At 35.1% G+C, this 27,561-nt stretch overlaps 2 protein-coding genes across 6 annotated transcripts; both read right to left on the bottom strand.

The window, feature by feature from the left end:
- Positions 1 to 1,292: 1,292 nt before the first annotated feature.
- Positions 1,293 to 14,077, bottom strand: LOC110637788 (phytyl ester synthase 1, chloroplastic). Of its 4 annotated transcripts, XM_058146768.1 has the most exons (14): positions 13,299 to 14,077; positions 12,483 to 13,200; positions 12,207 to 12,258; positions 11,693 to 11,763; positions 11,359 to 11,517; positions 11,153 to 11,257; positions 10,588 to 10,694; positions 9,726 to 9,847; positions 8,659 to 8,767; positions 7,575 to 7,708; positions 3,100 to 3,466; positions 2,609 to 2,722; positions 1,937 to 2,022; positions 1,293 to 1,819 (listed from the first exon to the last, which is right to left on the bottom strand). In XM_058146768.1, exons 2-14 carry the CDS (start codon positions 12,925 to 12,927, stop codon positions 1,519 to 1,521), a joined length of 2,172 nt encoding a protein of 723 aa, XP_058002751.1. In that variant the 5' UTR covers positions 12,928 to 13,200; positions 13,299 to 14,077; the 3' UTR covers positions 1,293 to 1,518. The 4 variants fall into 4 exon arrangements, with proteins under 4 accessions (XP_058002751.1, XP_058002752.1, XP_058002753.1 ...); XM_058146769.1 differs by having other exon boundaries at positions 11,693 to 11,748; positions 12,483 to 14,074; XM_058146770.1 differs by lacking the exon at positions 13,299 to 14,077 and having other exon boundaries at positions 11,693 to 11,773; positions 12,483 to 12,624.
- A 1,548-nt stretch (positions 14,078 to 15,625) lies between these two features.
- Positions 15,626 to 27,226, bottom strand: LOC110637787 (uncharacterized). 2 transcript variants are annotated; one of them, XM_021788118.2, is made up of 19 exons: positions 26,963 to 27,226; positions 25,681 to 25,790; positions 24,715 to 24,873; positions 24,226 to 24,291; positions 24,037 to 24,126; positions 23,542 to 23,847; positions 23,277 to 23,374; positions 21,721 to 21,756; positions 21,481 to 21,601; positions 21,123 to 21,359; positions 20,559 to 20,654; positions 20,417 to 20,482; positions 20,176 to 20,214; positions 19,963 to 20,097; positions 19,434 to 19,795; positions 19,035 to 19,128; positions 17,548 to 17,733; positions 16,794 to 16,915; positions 15,626 to 16,292 (listed from the first exon to the last, which is right to left on the bottom strand). In XM_021788118.2, exons 2-18 carry the CDS (start codon positions 25,777 to 25,779, stop codon positions 16,817 to 16,819), a joined length of 2,289 nt encoding a protein of 762 aa, XP_021643810.2. In that variant the 5' UTR covers positions 25,780 to 25,790; positions 26,963 to 27,226; the 3' UTR covers positions 15,626 to 16,292; positions 16,794 to 16,816. The 2 variants fall into 2 exon arrangements, with proteins under 2 accessions (XP_021643810.2, XP_021643809.2); XM_021788117.2 differs by having other exon boundaries at positions 15,626 to 16,246.
- Positions 27,227 to 27,561: the final 335 nt, after the last annotated feature.

Here is a 27,561-nt window from a genome sequence, read left to right as displayed (position 1 = left end):
TAAAATTAATTAAAATGAACATAAAGAGTGCACAAATTTAGATGCAAATATTTAATTTAGCGATTGTTAAACTTATTCTCATATGAGATCGAGTTTATAGTAGTCGTATCTGTATGTAAAACAAAAACACAAAGAGAAGAAAAAAGGCTCCAGGCTATGCAATAATGACTCACTTTCTGTAGGGCATGTTACATGTGATGTCATTGTCAAGCATAACAAGGAAAGAAATGTTTTTGTTTCAGAAAGCATTTTCTATGGAAGCCGCTAGTAAGAAGCCATCAATTAATTGTTCTACACAAGCTCTGGGAGAATACCTCATTTACCAAGTATCTCTTTTTATAGTGCGTGTATGGAAAGTCTAAAAATGAGAGAAATGAACGCAATTGAATTCTTTTTATCACTGAACCAGAAAGCACTACACTATGTTCTACAATAAAATGCTTCTGGCCAAAACAGTATTTAGGTTAGAATATTTCTTGCGAGCCATTTGACTGGTTAATTGGCTTCACTTAAGAAAAGGGGAATACAAACAAGCTGAACATTTTAGTTGCAGACAGTGGCACATGTCAAGCAGGGGTGCTTCAGATATTAAAAATATAAATAAATAAATTCAAGACTACTCTTCCTTAAATCACAAGCTCTTCACTAGGAAACGACCTGTCAGTGATGAGCTATAATGTTTTCCAATTTGTATACTAACGTTCCAGGTTACCTTTTTCTTTGGATAATTTACAATTAAGTCCCTAGAGTATAACAAAATTCATTGATTAATTCTTTGTGTGTTTGAATAACAATTTGGTCCTCAAAATTTAATTCTATTAACATATTAGTCTCGGCCATCTAAATTGGCCGTTAACTCTGTTAAATACTTTTCAATTTAAAATAATTTAGTCCATAAAATTTTTGTTTTATTAAGAAACTAGTATAAAACAAAATTTTAGGAACTATTTTGTTAATAAAACAAAACTTTAGGAACTAATTTGATAATGAAATTAAACTTTAAGGACTCAATTGTTACTAAAAAACAAACCAAATACTAACTTGTGGGTTTTACTATGCCTCAAGAACTTAGTTGTAAATTACCCTTTTTCTTTTATGCCTGCACATGATGTTTGTGATTCATTAAGGAAGAGCCAAGTCTACTCAAAACTCTTACGTTAAGAATTCGATAGTCTTTTAAATATATGGCTGATTCCAGAAGCATTCAATTTGTTGGAATTGGATGACATGTACCACAGAGACAAGACTCATATCAATAGAGTTTCCTGAAAATGAAATTTTAAGCACGAATACTAGTCCAGCACGATTTCATTTCTTCATTGATGCAAAGGGTTTACGCAAGTTCCTTTCTCAATTGTTTTGACTATCATAATCATAAAGTAATTCTACAAATGAGAACTTGATAAGGCACCAAAGCTTTTATTACATATACTTTTTATTTTGTATACACTTCACTTTCAGTGAAATGGATTGTTTGTGGAAGTTTAGAGACCTAATACTGCATCGTCTATGCATATTTCAAGGATCAAAGGCAGGAATGTCTTGCCAACGAGAATTTATTGCACCATATAGTGTTCTATCAATGATACTCCTATAAGGATCCTCCTCTCTCTTCTTCAACAAGTAGTCCATATTATGTTTAATTTCAGATTTTACCTGTAAGTACAACTCATTTGCATAATTTCTGTCTTTCAGAAGCTCTTCCTTCCCTTTTGTTTCTATGGGCTTTCCAAACAGAAAATAAAATCGGCCAGGTAACTTAGGCAAAAGCCCTGGGATATAATGTTTTTGGTTGGCAACCTCTCCTTGACTCTCATCCCTATAATCAGGTCATAAACTTTGTCAATACATAATCAAAAGTAGCTAGAATCTTAAAGCTGATATTGCTTTCCATTTCTAGTGAGCAGGTAAATGTCATTGCACAGAGAGTAATCACCTGATTCTTGCAGCAGTGCGATCAATCTTTCTAACAAACTCATTAACAAACGGGATTTTCATTAGGTCGTTGTAGTCAAGAACCAACTGCCACATCCAGACAAGAGCATTATGTTGTTATAATGAGCATAAGAATAACTGCAAACTGAAGTAGAAAAAGGAAATTTTTGTAAAAATCTTTAAAGCGAGGGAAGATGGTGTATGAGGAGAATGAGGGATGAAAGTATAAAAAAATGCCTAAATCATCCAGAGTCTGGGTCCTATGTAGCGCATAATTTACAAAATATAAAAGTAGTAAGCTTTGTTCACCTAAATTTTCTATTAGAGTTGACACATCATATCTAGTTCCACCCATTAATTATTATGCATGAGCACATATAATTGACACAAATGTTAAAGTTAGTGTTTATGACCGAAGTTTTGGATTTTTTGGGTCATTAACCTAAATAAATAAAAAAAAACTAAAATTTCCTCTTTTGGGCATCTTAACCATTAAAAGAAACCGTGTTAAATTCCAGCAGGCAATAAAGAAATAGAAAAGAAGGATGTATGTTCTGCAAGATTTAGCAATTCCATATCCTAAACAAACAAAAACATCCCTACCATCAGGAATAGGATCTAGTATTGAAATAATATAGTGGTGGCACTAGGAAAAAGAATAGTACAAACTCACTTCTACTATATCATCTTCTCCTACAGTCCCAAATGGTACAATTGTGGCCCCAAACCTTGCAGCCATTCTCACAAATTCTTGCCGATTAGGCCAAATTAACTTGTACTCTTCACCCTGGAAATCACAGAATTGTTACAACTGGGAGGAACCATAGTCTTGAAAAGTATAAAGCAATAAATAACTTAATTAGGTGAAAATTAGGGGTGGTGAGGTGGCAGCTATGGTGATTGTGGAATAGCATACAAGATATCTTTGCAAATATGGAGCAGTAAACTACAAAGTATGGTAACCGTGGCTGCACTGCATAACGGCAATGTGAAAATGTAAGGCAACTTAAATTTGCTGTCCTCCATCTGCTTCTTTACATTTCATTTAATGAAATCAGATGGATAGTTGATGACAGAATTAGGAAAAAATGATAGAACAAAAATATCTTTGACTTCAGCTTTCAAAGAAAAATTCTCGAATTGACACCAAAAAGGTTGATGTACCTTGTAATGCAAAGCCTCCCGTGCACCTCCAGGATAAAGAAGCACATGCGAATTTTTTGAGAGCAATTTGAAAATATTATTTGCTGTAACAGGTACTGCGCCCAACACTTTATACCAATCTAGTTGAGAAAATTCACTAGATGAATTTTCTATCGTCCCATTAAAGAGTGATGGATGTGCTAGACCACGCAGAACAATGTTCTCCCTCAAGAATGCTTCTGAGAGGGGCTGAAGTTCAAATCCCATCAACATGTGGTAACCAACTAATAAAACAGGACCTTCCTTTGGAACCCCAGCAAGACCTCTTACTATTCTTCCATCATCCAGAGTTGAGAACACAGCAGCACCAGTAGCAAAGCAAAATAATCTGAAATGTATTTGATTTTTATTAGCAGAAAATACCCACGAACACAAATACACATTAGAAAGTACAAAGAAAAAACAAACACAAGGATTCTATTAGGTTTGGCAAGTGTGCCTATATCCATAGACAACACATGCTTTATCCACTCTAAACGATTTTGGATTAAATCCTCAGAAATATGTAATGCTTCTAGGTCATATTGTACTACTCTTCTCTAAGTCAATTTAGGTCTACCCCTTTTTTTTTCTATCATCTAACCTAATGTGCTCTACTTGTCTAATTGAAGCCTCCGTATGTCGACGCTTCACATTACCAAACCACCTCAATCTCCCTTCTCTCAACTTATACTCAATTGGCACCACTCCTACCTTTTCTCTAATACTCTCATTACGGACTTTATTTAGTCTAGTATGGTCACTCATCCACCTTAACATTTTCATCTCTGCAACTCTTATTTTTGACGCATACAACTCCTTCAGTGCCCAACACTCACTACCATATAACATAACTGGTTACGGCAAAATTTCCTTTCAACTCATTGGGAATCTTGCGATCACATAAAACTCCCGTGACAAGTCTCCACTTCAATCATCCGGCTTTAATCCTATGATTAACATCCTCCTTACATCCTCCATCTACTTGAAGGACTGAGCCGAGATATTTAAAGTGATTATTTTAGGACAGTACCACTCCATCTAAACTAATTCCTTTCCTATTACCAGTTTGGCCTTCACTGAACTTGTAATGCATGTATTCTATCTTCGTTCTACTTAACTTAAAGCCCTTTGACTCTAGAGTACTTCTCCAAAACTCTAGCTTTCTATTGACTCCTTCTCGCGTCTCATCAATCAGAATAATATCATCTGCAAACATCATGCACCAAGGAATACTCTCTTGTATATGTTTCGTCAATTCATCTAAAACTAATGTAAAAAGGTAAGGGCTTATAGCTGATCCTTGGTATAATCCAACTGAGATCGGAAAATCTCTTGTGTCCCCTCCCACTGTGCGCACAATAGTAGTTGCTCATTCATACATATCTTTCAATACTTGTATGTACCTAATAGATAGCCTCTTTTGTTCTAACACACTGCATAAGACATCTCTTGGAACACTATCATAAGCTTTCTTCAAATCAATAAAAATCATGTGTAGATCTTTCTTCACATCTCTATATTTCTCCATCAAGCTTCTAATGAGAAAGATCGCTTCCATAGTTGAACGACCCGGCATGAAGCCAGATTGATTGAGAGAGATAGAAGTATCATAACGTAGTCGATGCTCCACAACTCTCTCCCACAACTTCATAGTATGGCTCATGAGTTTAATTCCCCTATAGTTTGAGTAACTCTGTATGTCTCTCTTATTTTTAAAAATAGGTACTAAAATACTCCTCCTCCATTTATTAAGCATTTTCTTTGAGTTTACAATCTTATTAAATAATTTAGTTAACCATGTCACTCCCATATCTCCCAAACACTTCCACATTTCAATTGGTATTCCTTTGGGTCCATAGGCTTTACCCACTTTCATTCTCTTAAGTGTTTCCTTTACTTCTAAAGATCTAATCGTTCTAGTATAATTCACATTCTTTTCTATTGTTCTATAGTCTATATTCACGCTATTACCATTTTGACTATTATTAAAAAGATTATTAAAATAATTTCTCTATCTTTCTTTAATGTCCTCATCTTTCACCAACACTTTTCCTTCTTTATCCTTAATGCACATAACTTGATTGAGATCTTGACATTTCCTTTCTCTCCTCCTTGCTAATCTATAAATATCTTTCTCCTCTTCTTTAGTTTCAAGTTTCTCATATAACTTTTCAAAGGCTTGTGCTCTTACTTGACTAACTGCCTTTTTTATCTCTTTCTTTGCTATCTTATACTGTTCATATACCTCATTATTATCACATTTAGGTAATTTCTTATACCATTCCCTTTTTCTCTTCATTGCCTTTTGTACTTCCTCATTCCACCACCATCTCTCTTTTGAGGGTGGTCCATGTCCTTTAGACTCTCAAAGTACTTTTCTAACTACTTCTCTAATCTTTGATGCCATCTGTATCCACATATCATTGGCCTCCATATCCAGCTTCCATGCTTCGGACTCGAGAAGCTCATTTTTGAACTTCATTTGCTTTGCTCCTTTGAACTCCCACCACTTTGTTCTAGCTATACTATTTCTTCTGACCTTACTTGAATTGTTCCTAAACTTGACATCCAAGACCACTAACCGATGTTGACTTGTTAAAGCCTCTCCTATAATGACCTTGCAATCCTTGCATAGAGCTCTATTTGTCTTCCTGGTTAAGAGGAAATCGATTTGGCTTCTATATTGCCCACTTTTGAAAGTCACTAAATGTGACTCTCTTTTTATAAAGTAGGTATTTGCTAGTATTAGGTCGTATGCCATAGCAAAATCCAAGATGCTTTTTCCCTCCTCATTTCAACTGCTAAAACCAAAACCTCCATGAACATTCTCATAACCTTGCCTATCACTTCCTACATGTCCATCAAATCTCCACCAATGAAAATATTCTCTTCATTCGGTATGCTTTGCATTAAATCATCCATATCTTCCCAAAACCTTTGTTTACTCTCACTATCTAGTCCTATTTGTGGGGCATAAGTACTAACTACATTTATTTCTCCTTCTAGTACTAGTTTTACTAGTATAATTCTATCTTCTACTCTTTTCACAGCTATTACATCGTCTTTCAATGTCCTATCTATGATTATGCCCACTCTGTTCTTGTTTCTCTTCTTTCCGGTAAACCACAGTTTGTACCCTGAATTACCCACTTCCTTGCTTTTCTCTCCTACCCATTTAGTCTCCTGAATGCAAGCAATATTCACCCTTCTCCTTTCCAAGGTATCCACAAACTTCATTAATTTTTCTGTAAGTGATCCAACATTCCAAGTACCAACCCTGATCCTCCTCCTGTCCCGTTTCTTCTATTGTTTTCTATGTCTATCTATTTATAATAACCTAATCCTTATGCACCGAGGATTAGTAATACAAACAGAATTTACATAATCAGCCCCAACAATAAAAAATAAATAAAAAAAAAAGAAGCCAAGACGATCAGCATTCTGCACACAGCCCGTCCCCTTTGCCAGGAGCCTTTAGTGAACACTAAATTTCCTTCTAACAAATATGAGCCATAACTAAACAGATTTTATCATTAGCATGAGCCTGCAACAGACAATTTTATGTTGTGAGATGCAACTTAAACAACCTGGTCAGCCAGCCACTCAGACAAAGCCCAAACTGAGAGAACTATGTTGATTTTACAACAAGATGCCCAGGATTCAACTTCAATCCATATAATTAAGCAATAATGTCTAATCATAGATATGCATGCTAGGAACTTTAGGGGTTTTTCCCCTTTCTATTTCTTCTTTATAGTTGTTTAATCATAAAGGAAATAAAAAAACTTAGCTGTAAACATGGAATGAAGGAAAAATATCAAAATAGCCAATTCCAGTTTTAAAATTGAAGCTGCCCAGAGCTGAATACTTAGGATGGAAAGGATTCGCCAGCCTGCTGAAAAACTATTGGAGATTTTAAAATTAATGTACAAGAACTTACATATAAAAGAAATAATAAAAACAATGAATTTCTTAAACGTTAAGAGTTTCAATCAAATAAGCATTAATGTTTAATGAATAATTGAGGAATGGACCTGTTGGACCATAAGAAAAGGGAGAAGGAAGGAGGCAAGAAATCAATGAAGACCAACTTGAATTTCCAATTGATTTTCTTTCTCACAGAAATAAAATTCAATAAAAAATTATAGTACCAAGGTTTAGACAATCAAAAGAGAGAAGATTGAGGAACGAGGAGTGAAGAGTGAAGAGCAAATAGTTGACATATTATCAAACAAGACAATGCTAGGTAATTTTTTTTTTTTATTTAACTGTCTAACTCATGTGAATATAAGAAAGCAGAAATGCTCCGGCTTAACAAGGATCACGTCTGCATGGTCTCATTCTAAGCAGAAACTTATGTCTTAATCATAGATTTCAGTGAGCTATATCAAATTGCATCCACAGACTGTCCTTTAAGATTTAAGAGACTACATATAATAAATTTGCTGAATTACCCATTTACTTCATCATGGATATATTTGAATTCTGACATGCTAGGTGGCACAAAGTCTGAGACAAAATCAAGCCTACTTGAACAACGGTATTTGCAAGTACCTTTAATAATAGTGAGCAAATTAATTCCATCTTCCTGTGCCATCGAAGAGAAAATTCTATCAAAAGGGGGAAAAGAAGATAAAAGCAGCCAATTAAATTTGTCCTTCCACAGTGAAAACAATGAAAGAATGGTAACTGTATGCAGTAATGAATGAAGCTTCTGCACATAAAAACACTTTCCAAAGTATGGGCACAAGCAATGCAGCTGGCTTACCATATGACTTGTTAACAAGAAAAATTTGAGCATTGCATTTCTTATGGGCATAAAATTATTCAGAGTAATTCCTTCAATTTTGGAAATATTCTTGTTTATAGTTACAAATGACAGTACAAAAAAATCCATTCACTAGTGCTACGAATATTGGTAGACACTGTTTCAAATTTGAGGCCTTGATCTTTTAGCTTGTTTCAATACTGCTTTTTTACATACATCGAGAAGTAGCTTCAGTACTTCAGATTTAGGGGTCTATGGATAAAAAATACATTGACAACATGTCCAAAGAAAAGCACCAAAAGCAAATGTATTCAAACAATGGCCATGAAGCAATTGTGGCACCACTTATTCTGATTAAGAGAGACATTATTAACTCTGTTACAGCAGTCAATTATGTTTCCCTACACTGGTTTATTGGTTTCACAAAAATTAATCACCTTTTGAGAAACTGAAGATTAAAGAGAAGGGAATTACATTCCAGGACCATCTCATCAAGAGAAACACTAAATACAGGACAGTTGGTCGACATAGAACTGACTCTTAGTGGTTGAACTGGAAAAATTCATTTACTTAATCACCAACGATTTAAGGTGTTGATTCAACTTTAACAAGTCATGCAAAATTTGGATATTGACCAGAAGCTCTACTGATTTAAAAGTGCTTAAAAGGGATCTAGAAAACCGCATCGCAGCATCCAAAGACAAAAGCAGTCTCTCATACATCCACTTATTTCAGATACATACGTGCACATCATGCTTCTTTTCACATACCAGTAAAATTGCATGCCCATGCTCTTTAAAGAGACGAACTGTGCAATTCCGTAATGAACTTTTCAGACGCTTAGCTTCATCACCACTAGGAAGAATATAATCCTTGCCACTATAATAAATACACCATTGTCAAACTTTAACACTATATAAATATTTATCAATTCTAAGATGATTTGCAAACAAGATCAAAAAGAAAATCAAGCACAAGGAAAAAAAGGACCGAGCAATATTTTCCTACAAGGCATAAATATGTGATCCTTAATTAAATAATCGCACAATTTATTGCAATAAGCTGATCAGCTATAGCAAAAATAGTCACATAGGTAAGTACATTTTTTTCCAATCATGCTGCTAAATCTCAGAAAACATACAGCTTCTCCTGAGAATGGAAAACAAACAAAAGATGTCCTATCTTTTATTTAAGTGACCCAAGGCATGCATGCTAATATTTGGAGGCAAGGATAGATTCAAGAACCTTTAGGTAAGGGAAAGGGAGTTTCTTTTGAGCATAGTTAGTTTGCCACTTTACTTCACTCTAAAGTGCTCATGTTGGATAAAATTAATCAAATGTAGGTGTAGTAAATTTGTGGGAAAATCTATTCAAATTTTGGAGGATAGATGATTCTGACCTCTGGGAATGCACACATATCTGATGCTCAAAATTAAATCTGCGAAACATAGCTTTCAGTGTATTTTCAAGGTGTCCTGTGGAAATTTCAGTGAAACCTGGTAAAGCAAGCCAAATTCTATTTACATGGTCAAATCCTACATTTCTCCCTGTAAAATTTATCAAAATGTTGGTCCTGGGACTCTATAGCTAAAAAGTCATTTAAGGCTTAAATTTTTACTATCCATTACATTTCCTTCTGCAACAGAAATCATAGACACATAATACTAGCATATTAATTAGAGATGCAACATGATCAGTGATTAAATCCTGACATAGCAAGAACAATCTGCCACTTTCCAAACACCATTTAGGAAATGCTTGAAACACCACCAAATGAGAAGCAACTTAAGCTGAGAGAATCAAGAAAGAACCACATAAAGTCAAGAGAGATAAAGACCTAGCAAGCACTAGCACTTCAGCTTTTACAGCTTGAAGACAGGAATTGGCATAAGCAGCAGCAGAGTTAAGCAGTTTCAACTTCCAAAGAAGAGTTTCCCTTGGAAAGATATCAGTCAAACCCTGAAATCAAACATATTAATATCTGTGTGTGGCCCTAAAAAATATTTAAACAGATCAAAAGAATGATAATAATATGAATGCGCATTAGGAATCAATTTATTTAACGTCATGAATGCGCATTAGGAATCAATTTATTTAACGTCAGACCAAAAAACAGGTCTTAGTCTCTGAAAAAAAAAAATCCCGAAAATCACCAATCTTATTTATGAAGCACATGTTTCCCTTTGTTTTAACTTAAATATAGCACAGTACTGAAATCAACTTAGGCCTTCCCACTATGAAAAGGATTTTAAAATCTTATAATTGATAACCATATCCAGCACACGCCTTACATTTTGGTACTTTTCATTACTTTGCTAGTTTACAATAAAAAGCACTTAGAAATACCCTCCAGGGTTTGAATTCACCATATTTTGACAATACCAGTAATCACATCAACAATGGCTTTGAATATTACATCTATAGAGACTAACTATCAACAAAGTTATTGATGAAGAGGGGAAAATAGCAACAAGGCATGAATTCAGAATATATTTAAGCTACCTATATTCTCTTCCCATACCATATAATAATCTACAGGATAAGATACCATCCTGAACATTTTGTGTCCACAACACAGTTTTTCATAACAGAAGCTCTAGTTATTGGAGAATAAAGAGTATATAAAGAGATCAAAGGCAATAAAAACAAACAGAATAACACAAGTGCAAAAACTAGGCAGTGCAGTCTTAATTTCTTACAGAAAGAAGTGGTAATAAAGCAGTGAGATTGCCAGACAGTTGTTCAATTTTTGATTTGGGAAGAAGCCTATTTTCAATATCAACCATTGCCATCTTCAGTGGATCACCTGGTGTCATGAAGAGAAATATTAGCAACACTAGAGAAATTTATTTTCTTAATTTACAGTTTTAGACATGGTAGAAGTTATTAAAGAACCAGAAGAAAAATTCTATTTCTATGTTTAATGCTTCCAAAAAAAAAAATCATGGTGCATAAGAAGGTAGCAGTAATCCTATAACCAAGAGATCGATAGAGGCTTTTCTGCAGTATGCTTGCTAAGGAGTACTTTAACAAGATTCACTATATTCATTCCCATGATTTTAGTTGATCAATTGTATCATTCAGTGATCATGAATGCATATGTTCAAGTAAATCAACCAAGCATGAGTACTTTTTAAGTATCAAACAGTCCAGATTCAGAATTTCTGTTATGGTTCTTTCACTGGAAACATGTTTAAAGTACAAAAACTAAGTTGTATCTTAGAGGAAAAATAAATGAATATTACAGAGCAACAGAATATGTACCCATAACAAAGCTAAGAAGATAGGGGACTGCATTATGTAATCCATCAGGTAAAGCCTCCAAAATCGGAAGCAGGTGTTCTAGCTGTGACCTGCCAAATGATGTAGCTAAAACAAAAGGCTATAAACATCAGACTAACTTGAAGAGTGTGAACCAGGAAGTCATTAAGAATATATGTGAACAAGTCACTGCTTATCTGTGAACTGACCTGGATTGGCTAGGATAAGAACAAGGTCAATTTTAGGATTACGGGCAGCAACAGCAAGTGCTAGACATCCTCCAAAGGAATCCCCCACTAGATAAATTGGTCTATTTGGTGACGCAGCATGCTCAATCCTTACAGTTTCTTCAACAAGTTTCACCAGTCCTTCATGGAATACAATTTCATTAAGTTACCAATAAAAAGCAATTTTCCTATGTACAGAAAAAGAAAACTATCTTTATTTCACCTCAAAATTTTATCTTGATGAGTTATCAATGCAGATGAATGACTAAATAACTCAAGCAAGTAAATACAATAAGTTTGCATCCAAGAGTAATACCTTCAAATGGTGTTCTGTCATACACAGGAATATGAAGGCACCAAACTTCGAACACCCTGCATTTGCCAAAACTGTCAACTGCTAATTCATGTTGTATGCAAACACAAGTTTAGAACATTTTTCCATAAATCATTGATAAAGTAAATCTGAAGCAGTTCAAACAGTTTTTAAAGGGGATGGATGTGCAGAAGTTTTTGCCTCCTAATGCGAGTGTTCCACTGACAAATTAGCAATTATAACTTTATAAGGTGTTTCTGGAGCATTCAGCTGACTCAGGTCAGAGCAAGACCCAAACTTTACAGGACTGAGACGCTTATTTCAATTTTTGATACAACATGATTTCAGAACACTTTGAGATGAACGTCAAAACTTTATTACTCAAAAATGAACATAAAAAGGCTTTGGTGTTATAATGAAGATAGAAATAAAAGAACTGGCTTTGGTGTTATAATGAAGATAGAAATAAAAGAACTGGCTTTGGTGTTATAGTGAAGATAGAAATAAAAGAACTTACTTTCCAAGAGCTTTATGGTGCAAAGTAAGTCCCAAGCCAACACCATCCATCCCTGCAAGTATCAACACCAAAAGAAATTTTCATTATTCTAAAACCCTATAAACATACGTAATAAATGTTAAATCCATCAAAAACTAAATAAATATTAAAGATCCAAATCACTTCCAGGAAGCCAAAATCTCATTTATTAGAAAGTCTATCCTTTTGTTAATGTTTCTCTTTTGTAGAACCTGTAGAGGAGTCCAAATTCAACAGTGTTTTTCACAGAATGAATACCTGGTAAAAACAGAAGAGTTGGAGAATTTTTTCGAGGTTGCCCACACTCGAGGGGGCAAAACCATCGTGGCGGCCCTCCGTCAGGCATAATCATCTCCTTGGCTACATGAAAATAATCCTTCACTGTCTTGGTACCATATCCATCATCCCAAAACACTTCCAAAGAAAAATCTTTAACCTTCTTTTTCTCTAATATAGACTTCAATCTCCCATTTTCTCCATTAATCACAGCCCTCTCCTCTTCCACCCTAGTGCCTCCATCAATAAGAGCTCCATTCTTCTCTTTATGTCCATTGAAAGAAGTTCCATTCGCTACATATGAATCAGATGACGGCAGTGTTGAATCACTACTACCTAAATTCTGAACTCTCACTTGAAACCAACCCCTACTTTCTGAATTTGTCAAAAAATAAGGTGATATCCGGAAAAAAGAAACTGATGCCATGGCCTATATAAACAATGGCAGACAGCTTATAACTTGTATAAGTTCTCAGAAGAGCAACTTAGAACTTCTTAACAAGAGCAACTATAAAGAAACTTGGGAAACGTTTCAAGCAATTGGAAAGGGCTTCAAATTAACAGAATGCGCAGAATATAGAGAACCATAGATTTCTCAACCCCCAATTTATAACCATTGAACAACTTGGAAATTTGTTCAAGCGCTAAGCAGTAACGTGGGACCCATTTCAAGTCTTCTAGCACTTGAAAAGACCTGAAACTGACAAATACACCTCGTGATTCACCGAAGACTAAAACACTATAACTCGACAAGCACAACACTGAAATATGTAATTTTATAACCTTTTCAAGATTCACCTATTGCACAAATTAGAACCGCTTCCAGTTTCAGGTACCAAGACGCAATAGTAAAGAAAAACTTGCGGAACTCAACTTGAAAATATCAGCAAATGAACCAAACCCACTCAGAACGTTCCCCCTAAATCACTCTAACTGAAAAACTCACACCCTTCATGCCCTTCTTGCTTATATGGCTATATTATAAAAACAAAAAAAAGAAAAACAAAATTGGAAGCAAACCCAGAAAGCAAAATGAAGTACACAGGTACACAGCTTGTAGGACACGTAGTTCTAGAGTTCTTATGCGAAAGAAGACAATAAAACGGCAGCAATAGATTCCAAGGAAAATTATGAAAGAGATAAATAACAGGGAAAAGCGAGTGAACTGACAAAATCAAGAACACGAATTGTTTTAAGAAAGTTCTTGAATTTTGGATTCTAGCCAGAAGAAAACTTTAATTTCAATCTCGTTTTCTTTATTTTGGAGCTTTGGGTGTTCCTCTTTTTGTGCTTCTATAAAGGCCATTCCCGCTTTTCTGAATCTCTGATTCTTGCCTAGCCACAGATGCAATATATGGACTCTCTCTCTCTCTCTCTCTCTCTCTCTCTCTCTCTCTCACACACACACACACACACACACGCAGACGCGCCCACACACACAAACACACCCATACAACGTTCTCAGTACCCACCAGAAAAAGACACAGTTGGACGTTTGGTCGTCATTGCAGAAATGACACTTATAATCGGTGGAGTTTTAGAGAAATAAGGAAAGCCATGGCAGACGAAGTGACAAGTGACAGCAATGACAGAGGAAAAAGTATCGATACGAGCATAATACATCTAACGTCTTCGTTGCATTTACGTGAAACCATATCCATTTAAAACTAAATTATAAATTTATTATACACTAAGCAATTCATCAAAGATAATTAGATATAAATTAATTTTTGTTGATTGATATCACACAACATAAGAGAATCCCCTTCTGATATTTAAAAAAAAAAAAAAAAAAGAGAATCCCCATTGCAACGAGGATGGCTTACAACAGAGGCCAACGGGACTTCAGTTGCATGCAGAAAAATTCATGGAATTTGTCATGAGATGGGCCTGGCACGGCATGCGGGCAAATTCTAATACACTTCGAGTATATTCCATCACTCGCATAAATATAAAATTACATTTTATAATTTATTGCAAGGCTTACGTTTATGTTATTGCATGAGGAGAATTGTTATTTACATCATTATATATTTAATACATAAATATATAAATTTATATATTTAAAATAATTTTATTATATATTTTATATTTTAAATTCATAATAAATAAAACCTAAAGTATGGACACTTGACCTCTTAAAAATGTGCACGATTATTTTGATATGTTTTCAAAATTTTATTAATTCAGCCAACATCATGAATTTTTATAAGTCATCGAAATAGATTAATGGCACTCAGGTTTGATCTGTCGTCTCCAACCCTTGCATTGCTCTGATGATTTAAGTTAAAAAAAAAAAATCAATTATTTAATTATAACATATTCAAAATCAAAATTAAAACTGTTTTTAAATCGGACCAAAACCAAAATTATCAACTCTAAATCGTATTTGAATCAAAGCTATCCGGTCCCAGCAGCGAACCTAAAACCAGACTGTCCCCGGGACTACTCGGAGGCGGTTGATGTTGAATCCACCATGTTTTTTAAACGAGCGTTGACAGCTTCGCTCGTCGGAGCCCGATTACATCTCTCTAGGAAACTATTTCATTTAAAAAAAGAAAAAGGCTTAATCGAATGCGCTCCAATTATGTCTACAATTAGTGTGATTTACTGGCTTTTAAAAGATTTTGAAAATTTATGCGCATCGGCAGTTGGAGTCCACCTGTTCTGAATGAATTGATACACCCGAATGACAACTTATCACTTAAATTAACAGCCGAATATAGATTTTTGTAAATGTATGTATTAATAAATGGAATTTTTCGATCAATTATTCTATACTTTGAGATGTCTTAACCAGTCAGAGGACACAATAGGGACACAGTAAGCATAAACATACAAGATACAAAGTACCCATCATGGATCAGATCAATCATTCAACTTACTTCTAAAACTTACAGCAAACTCGAAACAAATTATATGACTGCAAACAAAATTGCTAAGCCCCACTGGACTACTAAATAACCCAATTACACACGAGTATGCGTATGCGCATGGACCACGTACAAATTGAATTCCAATAGAAAAAATAAAAAGATAAAAAGATATTTCGATGGAAAAATAATGAGTACAACTATAGCAGGTTCAAACATTCAATTGACTGCATGTAAAAGTGTAGGTTAGAGTGGTAAGAAGCCTATAATCTCTTTAAATGCTCTCACCGAATACTTCTGCAGTTACAGAGTATTGTTCACCTCGAAAAAGGTTACATGGGAGCATTCGAAGTGGGCAAAAAAATTGTAGGCAGATAAATAAAATGACTAGATCAAAATGAATGGAAATTGTATTATTTCCACGAAAAGCAAAAAGAACATAATAAAAAAATAAAGAAAAACCTTAATAACAGTTTCTATGGCTATGTATTGTACCAACAATACAAATCTACAAAGCTTTCCACATCATGACTCTAGTTGGCACCGCTTAGCAAGCTCCTTGCCATTAACTCTCAACAGTCACAAACAATTCTATTGCCACGTGCAGACTTGCCCTATGACTTTGCTATGTCCATCAAAAATAGCTTGCATGCTGGCTAGACGAGGTTCAAAAGTTATACACCATCAGTCCAACAAAGGAAAACGCTAACCAAGATCTTCTCAGCTAGTTTGGAGAATGGCCAGAAATCAATTGCTTTTCCAAATTTACAAGGATCATTATAAGACTGATTATGCTGAGGACCCCTGAAGAACCAATGTGTTCCCCAATATTTTACACAAGCACAATATTTCCATCAGAGAGCCAAGTTCCCCCTGTAACCCATTAAATAACAGTCTGAAAATAGAGCAACCATTTGTTCTACAAACAACCAAATAAGCATGACTTAGGGCCTGTTTAACATTGCTATTGAAACTGCTGTTAAAAAAATTACTTTTTTAAATATACTAATTATAAAGTATTAAAAAGTAATTTAAATTTAAATTTAATAAGTTTTGGTCATAAGAACACTAAAACAACAAAACAGTTTTTTTCAAGCTATTTTTTTAAATAAAATCTAAAATGGTACTTTTATTCAGAAAAACAATTTTGGCCTCTCAAACTCAATGCCAAACAGACACTTAGCATGTTCAACATTAAAGTCATTATCAATGCATTAAAAAAAAATGATACTTGCCTAGAGAAATGGGGAAACCAAAATAATTTCACTATCCTTTTTTAAAAGAAAAATGTAGGGAAGCTTTCGCTAATACAAAAGAATGCACGAAATATATTTCAACTGAAGGAGAAAATTGAGATGAACCAGATTCATAGAGTTAAGTGAATAATATCATGAGAAGATAACATCAACTTAATGCTCACCTCCTCCCAAAAGTTGTATGGAGTCACCTGCCCTGAACCAGTCTGTAGTTAAGGACCAGATCCTCAGGTTTCTTCCATATGTAAGCTCTCACGGTGGCTAAGCTCATGTCTGGGGATAAGACCTAAAAAATGTAGAATCATTAGGCAGAAGCACCAAACATCTCTAGCCTTTGGTTTGTGGTTCAACTACATTACTCGACTAAAACAACTTAAGTAGAAGTATAATTGGCTTAAGTGAAACAAATCACATATTAAAATAAGTGCAATTGAGGTCTACAAGTTATTGTAAATTTTCATTCATCTGCCAGACTGGCACACTTGAGAAATGGAAACGAAAAATAATCAAGAGAAAGCATTTGATAGAAGGAAGTATGCCAGACAGTTCTGAAGTGTTAACTTACTTGACCATACTACATAAAAACTTTGTTGCTATCTTGTTTCTGTTCCAATGTCTTTTAATTTGTTGACTGAGATTTCATTAATTGCCGTAAACCTTGTCGAGGCCATAGCAACTATATCAAGTGCAGAAAAGCTTGCTGAGGCCATCGCAAGTTGGCAGTGAGGTAAAATCTGATCCAATCTGTCATACAAGTACACAAATGTTTTCCTATACAATCTGCACGTATTATATGTATTTGTGCATGTCTGTAACCTTATCGTATAATTGAGGATTATTCTCTCACAATGAACGGCTCCTAGTATCTATAACAGTTTTCAAGGGCATCCCCAAAGCAAAAAATAAATATCCAATTACCTGATTGTTGCACAAAATCTCTATGGAAGGCCTCAGCTTTTGCCAAGGCTTCAGTCCAGGTCGATAGGATCCATCTCCAACAGTGGAATGCTGTAACTGTCCTCCACCAAGTCCAGGAGCAAAACTTCCATCAGGATTATCCAGCGGTTTGTCAAGGACCATCTTTTCTATGACATAATTGACAACCTACATAATCGTAGCAGTGGACCATGGTGGGTCACAGTGTATTCTTTAATCAATCAAGCAAAAGGACAACAGTACAGCACAACCTAACACAATTTAACGAATTATATTTAATATCTTCCAAAAGTGTGGCCAAAGCTTAAGGTGCACTGGATCACTGTCACATAATTTGTATTAGTCAACTGACACATATAATACCATCAGTTTTTCTATTTGATTTTCAAAGAAAATGTTCCCGGAAATAAATGTGCTATGATTGTCAATTCATTCAGCTCCTCATCCGCCTTCATGAATTCCCCTTGTGTTGAGTTCTTATATCTAACAATAATTGACAGACATATAGAGGGATTTTATAAACTAAGGCATCATCAGTACGTAAAAATTTAATCTTTCCTCCTCTCTATTTTAAGGACAATGTTGCTTACTGTCATTAGTTTGTTCCATCTTGCCTTTGATTTTTGCATTCCATCATTTGAAGAAATTATAAAAAAGGATAAAAAAGGAATGAAAAGAAACAAAGAGCACAGGGGAAGGAATAGAATTTAAAGCTCTCAAGAGCATGTTAAAATAAGTAACCTTTTAAAAGAAAGCTGATACATATGTGTTCACAGGGATATAACCACATGCAATTACACAATTTACCTACTTGGTTTCTAGTTAGTAGTATAACTTCAGATCATAAAGCATTTGAAGATGCAAACAGCAGGGACAGGGAGGTGTGATCTCCAAGATGCTATAAATTGAGGAAATACCTTACATAAAATTAGTTGCAAGGGCACATACCATAAATGCATCATAAACATTTACTTTTGAAACAGAGCAAATGATCCTCAAGTCAACAAAACCTCCCAGACTGTTTGGGTTTGGCTAAGAAAGAAGTTTTCCTACATTCAGCCCCATTGACCAGAAAACACTCTTTTAACTAATTTGATATTTAAATAATTTTTACCACTTCCATCTACATTGCTTTTGGTCTATCTCCACTTCTATTGTCCTATTGCTTGAACCCACTCACTTACATAGGGCACATATTGTTTTGAGACAAAAATTTACAGCTCAGATATATGCATCTTACAAGGTAGTTTTTCTTGGAGAACAATGATTAAACAGTTTCTGATCCCCACTCCGTGCATGTCACAGAAAAGACCATATTAACAAATTTGTGTAAAAAATCTCGCTGGACATATTTTAAGTCCCATAAAACATATGTAAACAACACATACGTTATAACTTATCTCTTTATAATCAAATGCTTCTAGCATACATTCAAAATATATTCTTTCAAGTTACAGAATTAAACTTACTTTGTGTATTCTCAGTATGCGGGGTGCACTCAGCTTGCCTTGCGTGAGGATCTGTACAGCTGAACCTTCACAAGGATGCAGATAAAAGCTGCACCTGGGGAAATTCAACAATTTAAATTATTTACCTCGGCAAGAAACCTACTTAAATCAACTCAGCATGAGCACAAGAACACATCTATTGTTCATTGCAAATCCAAGCCCAAAATAAAGCATATTCACATAGAAAGTTCCAAGTCATGCAGGATAAGTTCAAAGAACAAGAAGGATAATGGCCTTCAATAGATGCATAGTTTCACATAAGCATGCTTTTTATGTCTATGTCTCGCAAGTAAAATGTCAATTAAGTGAAACACACATACATACACACATGAGAAGAAAGCAACAAAGTCAAAAGACTACTTGGTGTTTTCTCTTGGAGGAAGGCGATTATGCAATACACAATCCAAACACCACCAAGGGAAGTCCTTTTCATCCTCAGTTCCATCTAAATCAGTCACTTTCTTTCTCCATGGGCCTCCTTGAGAGCCTTCAGTGATAATTGAAGGAGGGGAATTTGTTGAAAATTCAAACGAGGGATACACCATGGAGTCATTTTCGGCGCTACCATCTATCTCAATTCTTGAACGAGCAAGACTTCTGGAAGTAATATCTTTCCCAGATAAAACGTCCCCATTAGCTGAAGATTGGGATCCAAGTCTTTGCCTTCTTTTCGCCATCCAATGAGCCAACAGACCTTTAAGGGTTTCACGAGCTAGATTGACCTGCAGATCATTGGTCAAAGCAATACATGAATTTGTTAATAGTAAACTTTATGGCAAGCAATCCGGTTTCACAATTAAGTACAACACTTGGAAGATCCTTTACTACAGTAGAAAAAGGCCCTGTTACACAATACCGCCATTAATTTGAGATTTAGTTAATAATTTACCTTATCATCTTCAGGTTTTCCGGCTATGTTAAGGTCTGCAGAATACATCTCTGCAGAAAAGCATTGTGGTGTGTCCAAATGAACAGACAGGCTTCCAAGCCTTGTATCCACAGTGAACCACCCAGGGATGCTTACCTAGAGCAGCAAGAGAATCAACAAAATCCACCAAAACTCCCATACTAAAGCATTGTGAAAAAAATTCATCATACATACCATTTCAAATAATTGCTCCTTTTTCTCCTCAAATGACACCTGGCGAAAGGATAAAATTAGAAGTATGAATAATTACTGCAATACACCAACCTTGACAGCTGCCACATACATGTGTATGCATGACATCATGAATGAACATATAAGTAGTTGTGCCATCCTACGACTTCCAAAAATAGGGGTACCATCATGCAAAAATACAACCATATATTGACATAAAAACGGAAAAGGACAGAGATGTTACCTTTCCAAAGTCCTGAACTACAACACCCCTTGTGATCTCCCATAGCTTCACTGAACCAGTAGTATCCTATCAAGCAGGGTGATTCATAAGTTTCATAGAACTCCAGTTGCACATAACACACTGATGTTACAAACATGCTTACCTTTGTCAGGACATGTCTTCTGTTATTTAAAATTTCATGCTGCACTATTGCCGGAGTTCCAGGAATGCTTAAAGTTGGTTCTTTGTAGACAGAAACCTACAAATGTCAAAGTAGTTTACCAAATACTCAACTCAACTAAGTCTCTATCCCAAAAATTTGGGGTCGGCTATATGGATTCTTTTTCTCCACTCTAAACGATTTTGAGTTAAATCCTCGGAAAAAAGTAGTTTACCAAATAAGGAAGAAAAAAGTTTGTGTCCACCAGTTGAGAGAGAGAGAGAGAGAGAGAGAGAGAGAGAGAGAGAGAGAGAGAGAGAGAGAGAAACCATTTAAAAACATTTCTGATACTCAACTAAAAAAAAATCATCAATAAAAGTGAGAAGTTACCCAAAGTCAGAATGTAAATATGCAGATATAAAGATATAAGTATTCTTGCCACCACATGCCTTAGTTGGCGGAAGTGGTAAAAGACAAATCTAATTAATCAATTGATTAAATATATAGCGTCGAGCATCAAGAAACATAAAGAAATTAATTGAAAAGAATAAGCTAAGAATTACTTACCGGAGTCGATCCTTCTAAAGAAATCCTCGCCCTCGAAAAGGATAGGTTTCCAGCTAAAAATGAACCACCTCTTTGGAAGACCTTTTGAGGATTGCGTCCTTCGGCAGGCCATCTATGAACTGAAGAATCTGTTGTCGCAACCCATATGCTATCATCATGCAATGCCAACTGCAAAACAGGATGTTCCTTTGTACAAAGCAAAAGACTCTCTCTTGTTGCCAAGTCTGTCAAGTATAACTGAAGGTACAAACAGAATTGGGCATCAAAAATTTTGATCATCAAAGCAAAATAGTAAAAAGAAAATACAAGAAAAAATTGAAAAGATTTAAATAGTTAAGTTTGCAAGAAAATCACTTACGGATAGGTCCCTCCCACCACTATAAACATGGCTAAACGTTGGTGTGCTGGCAAGTGCCCAGACAGAATCTGTATGCACAGCATATGAATGCACACAACGCTGCTGACCAAGGTCCCATAGTCTATAAGGCAATCCATAAATAATTAAAAACAAGTTGTTTTGTATTTTAATGGCCTGAGTGAGAGCCATATAATACAGTAGGGAAAATGGGGAGGGAGGGAAAGGTCCTAAAATATCTACCTGATCATAGAATCAGAGGATCCAGATAAGCAAAACCTGCAAGAATGAACTTTGGAAATTCTGTTAGTAACTTAAATAAAACTACAATTAAATAAACAAAATATAGATAAGCGATGCAATTAAATTAGCTAAACTGATAAGTAATTGGTTAAGAAAAGATCCAGCTGCACCCCATTCACTAATAAATTATGTTAAAACGCAATATAATTTGCATATAATTTCAGTCAAAAGCCTTCATGATAACAAGCAGAACCCGGAAAAAAAATAAAATAAAATAAAAAAAAAAAGATGGATACACCCACTATATTCTGATGTAGCCTTTTTTTTCAGTCAACATGTTTGCCAGTTTGAGTTGGGGACTTCATTTTATGAGATGCCAAGAATTTGTTCTACTTATGGTCTCAGGGTTCATATGCCTTGTTTGATTACATATATGTTGGACAGGGTTCATCATTAGTTGCAATTATGGGTTATTGTTACATGAAAATTTCTTCTCCACATTAGGGTTTTCTGTTCAAAGAGATTAGACAGAATTTAGCAACAAAGGAAGCTACATTTGTCGGTTATCAGCTTTTCTTTCTCTCCTTCCCCAGATTCCCTACCCCTCTCATTTTCTTTCTACGCTTTCTCTAAACTGATTTGCCTCATCCCTACATATTCCTATTTGGTCACATCCCTTTTGGCTTGTCTTCTCCATGTTACAGGTAGTGAAAGTTCAAGATTTGGTCCAGCTGCTTTCTGCAGATCCTTTAAGCCAACTAATTAACTGAAGCAGGAAAACCAATATCAGACTGTCACTTAATAATTCAGCTACAAGAAACACATTCCACATTTTTTGGCGGTTCATATTGAAATAGAACATTTACGTTTGTCATTCAACCACATCATCTTGACATGCAACCTTAAGAAAACAAAAACAACACAAATTGTTGAATGTTCTATTATTATTTCTATTTTAACCTATGTGTCGATAAGCAACAGCTCTATCAAAAAAAATCCTTGTTTTACATAATCCAGAAATTTAGTAACCAGAAACACAAGATCGCATTACATTCACCAAAAATCCATCTGTCACATAACTCATCTCTCTCAAGGACATCAGCTTTATCTTGCTTCAGCCACAAATGACAGAGAAGTCCCCTCCTCTCCTAGCTCTTCCTTTCCACCAGTAACACCCCCCCCCCCCCCCCCAAACATTTTCCATTATATTTACAAGCACATTGGTTAAACACAAAATCTTTTACATGTCAAGTACAGCAAGTTTTTAATGACACTTAAAAGGCGTTCTCAAACAGTTTATAGGCTTTTTCACAATGATAAAAGTGGAGTTGTAAAATGTGCTATTGATACATCATCTCAATTAGCTAGACCAACACCCCCAACCCCAGGCTTCAATTCTGTATATTACCTTAGCATGCAGAAGAAGCTGCACCTACAATCTTCCTTTCTAATTCAACATAAGCTAGAAACTAATAACCAATCCAAAATTAAATTTTTTTAACCATAAAAAAGTCCAAAAAGCTAACATGAACAAGAAGCAAACCCATTCAACAAACCTGCCAGTAGAATCCAAAAGCAAAGCCCTAATATTATCAGTGTGCCCTCTTAGCTTCATAGTCTTTGAACCAGTTCTCGAATCCCAAACACGCACAACCTATAGGAATAGAGACATTATATACATTGCTCTCGCTTATAATACACCAGAATCCTTCTCAAACCATTATGATCAAAACCATAAAAGCTGTCCAAGAGAAACTTCATAAATGACTTTTTAATAGTCTTAAGACTAAACACATTAATCACTATAATATCAAAATATACCTTCTCAGTTCCACCAGAGACGAGAATAGTTCCACTCTCATTCATTGCCAATGCATAAACTGACTCCTTATGGCCTTTCGCAGCAATTGGGACATATCCATGGGACTGAGTTGTATGCATAGATATGTTGTTGCTTGACCCAATGGTGCGTAAACTTGTCATGGGCAATGGATTGCCAGAACCATTGACACCATTTGAACAATCCTCTTCCATCGCATCATTTGACTTTGAGACTGAAGCAAGTGCAGCTTCAAGATCCCATATGAAAACCTCCCCACCAAGGCCACTAGAGGCAACAATATTGCTCTAAAAAGCATGACACTAGAAGAGGATCAGAAAATGATTTTGACAACATATAGGATCACACTAATCATACCTACAAATATGATTCTATAAAATTAAGTATGAAACTTAGATGGCAGGAACCTTTCATATGTGCAGTTAATAAGATCGAAAAAAAAAAAAGAAGAAGAAAAAAAGTGACAAGGAAATTACATTTTTTTCTGCTGCAGCAAGACAAGTAACGTAGTCAGAGTGCTGTCGAAGAGTCCTGGTACAAATTCCATCAGACAAGCAATTCCAAGTCTGGTAAATCACAACAGATAAATAAACAAACATATCAATCAACAAGGAAACAACCATAACTAATAGGTAAAGCAACAAAAAATATAAAGGCTGACAGACCTTGAGGGTGGTGTCTGAGGAGCAGGAGACAAGTGTACTATAACCAACAAGGACAGCATCATTTACCTACATAACCAGAAATGCTCCATTAAATCGTATCCCTGGCATTGATATATATGTACCTTATGCATGTAACATAAAAATAATACAGTTTAACACTAATCTTCCAAAAAAAATAAAGGAGATCTAAAGTATCATATTAGATACTTGTTCAAAAAAGATAAAGCTTCCTTCTTTCCATTTTCTCTTTTTGGAAGGGATTAGGGGTGGATGTGTGGGAGTGAGGTGTTCATTTGATGGTAAATCACAACATTCATTCTAACTGCAAAACACCAACTCAGATTTGCTCCCTTCAAAGTCCCATGCAGTTAGTGAGGTATGGAAATCGGCTGAACATGCATCAACACTAAAAAATTAAACATCAACCAGACCCCTGTTATGTGTCAAGTATAATAATGAAAAAGATGCCACAGGGAAAAATAAAGGTACCCAATCAACATGTGATTCAAATGTAGCAGAATATGAAGCAGAATCTTCAGCCAATGCCCATCTCTTCAGTGTGCCATCACGACTCCCAGTGAAGAGGTAATCACTCCCATCAGATACAGGTGATTTTAACACAGCCAAGCAATTTATGCCAGCACAATGCTGCAAAATAGAAATCCAACAACATGCCATATTAGGTTTATCACACCATTGATGGTCAAAAAATGCTACCCAAACACATAAATCTTTGAAAATAAGGAGAAGCACAACGTTCAAGAGATGAGGCTGCATTCATTACAAGTTGGTAATGTTGGTCGCAAAATTAAAAGGATGGATCTCAACCTTTGCAACGGCATAAAATTCATGTTGCAAAACTCCTTCAAACTCCCAACATCAGAAGCAGGAAACTAAAATGCTTTCTACTGAACCCAGAACATACTTCAATATTTATAATCTAACTATAGCTTATCTAGAAAGCATTACTGAAGTGAAGTCATGAAATCGACGACATTGCCCCCAATATGGAGTGGATTAATACATTACCTTGTAGAAGGAAGATCATGGGCTCCAGCTCCAAATTTTCTCCAAACGATAAAGATAGCAAGCAAAGAAGAGGGGCCCAATATTGCTATTATTAAGTAGTCAGAACAAAATCATAGTCAATTTGAATTTTGTGAACATACAAGATTCTTTATCTAATTTGATGAACAGCATGTATACTTTAAAACCATACAAGTGAAGTAATGTATGAACCAAATGGATTATATCTTATGGTTTAGCAGTATTACCATATTATAAACTAGCAAGAGAAGCATTAAATTACAGAAATAAAATTTACATAAGAAGTTCACAAACTGAAGAGAGGACAAAAACATGAACACTACATATCCCAATCATGCAACTTAAGTATTTATATACCACATCAAATAGACAAATGCTGACTACCAAATAACTACAAGACTGCTTCACCTTTGTATCATCAGCATCACTCAGCACATACGTAAGCCTCTTCTCTTTGCGCGGGCGAACAGAATTGGAATTGTTCCCTGCACTACCCACACGGTGCATTGCAATAACCCCTAATATAATATAAATTTGAAATCAGTTAATAGTGAAACTAGAGTTGCAGCCAGCTACATTCTAATTCAATAAAGTTGTTAATAATATGCACCAACTAAAATTATTTATACCTACTTTCCCAAGAAGTGGTAGCCTTTTTCTAAGAAATCAGTACCCAATGCTAATTAGAGGAAGTGAAGAACCCAACTAGTATCTTTTACATTTTCATTTAATTGAATGCAGTAGAAGCAAAATAGCAGATTCTAAGTGCAAAGCTAAGCTATATTTTTCTTACCATAAATTAAATTTTTGTTACAAGTAACTCTGTCCAGAAACAGCATGAAAAAAATTCTAAATTGTAAAGAGCAAAAAAAAAAAAAAAGAATAACTGAAACATTACAAAATGGGTAGAAACACATGAACTGGCCAGTAAGGACTGAACCCCCAAAAAAAATGCATCATGAGGTAAAAGTACAACTCCTCCACAAAATAAAGATAACCAACACTATCTTTCAGGGGCTGGTGCAGAAACTAGTAGATTGGTGAATCATAATTTGAATTCGTGTGAATGGTACAGTGAGCCAGTAACATAGAGCAAGTTATCCTTAATATAGTTTTCCTTCCTACTCCATACTAATAGAGCTACCATTTTACAATTATAAGATCATCATCGCCAGCATTGCAAGTTATCCCACTTCATCTATGCATACGCGTTCTCACTTCCATACAACTCTAAAAATATAATGAATGGCATAACCAGCATCAGAATACTGTCCTCGTCAAAGAAAAATAAAACGCAGATATGCCCTAATAAAAGTAACGACCCATTAATCGCCGCTTCTTATGCATAAAGCAACAACATGTAATAATCAATTGTTGGAGAATTCAGCACAGGGTAGTAATATCCTTCGTAATCTCCAACTGGTCTCTATTGCTTAATTCAGACTTCTCCAATGAATAATTCATTCAGAAACAAATTATAGATGAAAAATTACGATTGAGACTGGTAAAATCGACGAAAATAAAGGCGATCCAAACCCTAAAAAAAATTAAGTAAAGAAAACTGATATACAGACACAAGTCAAAATAAAGAAGAGAAGAGGGAATGCAAAGAAATTAGACGAGATCAATTGAGGCTTAAATGATCGAATAAAGAGAACTGAATGAGGGGGAGAATTGCGTAGTAACTTACAGGGAAGTGATAGAATTCGATGGAGAGAGTGGAATCTGAAAGCGTTTGATTGAACAGATTGAGAGTTGAAAAAACCCTAGAGATTGTGATAGTGTTTTTGCTTCGTTTTGTTTTATTCTTCGAGTTTCACATAACCGAGAGGGAAAGGAAGAGAGGGGGAAGAACTCAAGGAAGGAGAGATTTGGGAACAGGGGGAAAAAAAAAAAAAATTCATAAACAACAGGCTCTCCTTCTCCAAAACTGCACGGGAAAGTAAGGTCAAAGCCCAATGCCTAACCTGTAAGATCCTAATCTGTCATAGTTTCTCGGCCAGCGACGACGTCGTGTATCTCAATGCCTTGAAATAAAAAAAAATAATAATAATAACAATAAAATAATTTTTTTCCTTTCAATTTCGTACACAAATTATAAAACTAATTTATTATTTAATTCTTATATTAAAAAATTACTATAACAGAAAAGTAAATTTAAAATACACATAATTACATAAAATTTATATAATTCAATGAAAAGGTTTGAATTTATGGATAATAAAAGAGAAAAAAAATTTTATGAAAAATAATAAAATATAATTATTTAAAATTTTTAAATTTTAATCT

This window comes from Hevea brasiliensis, chromosome 5 (genome assembly GCF_030052815.1).
Source record: "Hevea brasiliensis isolate MT/VB/25A 57/8 chromosome 5, ASM3005281v1, whole genome shotgun sequence".
NCBI classification, from domain to species: domain Eukaryota; kingdom Viridiplantae; phylum Streptophyta; class Magnoliopsida; order Malpighiales; family Euphorbiaceae; genus Hevea; species Hevea brasiliensis.
This window is presented reverse-complemented; position numbering and strand designations above follow the sequence as displayed.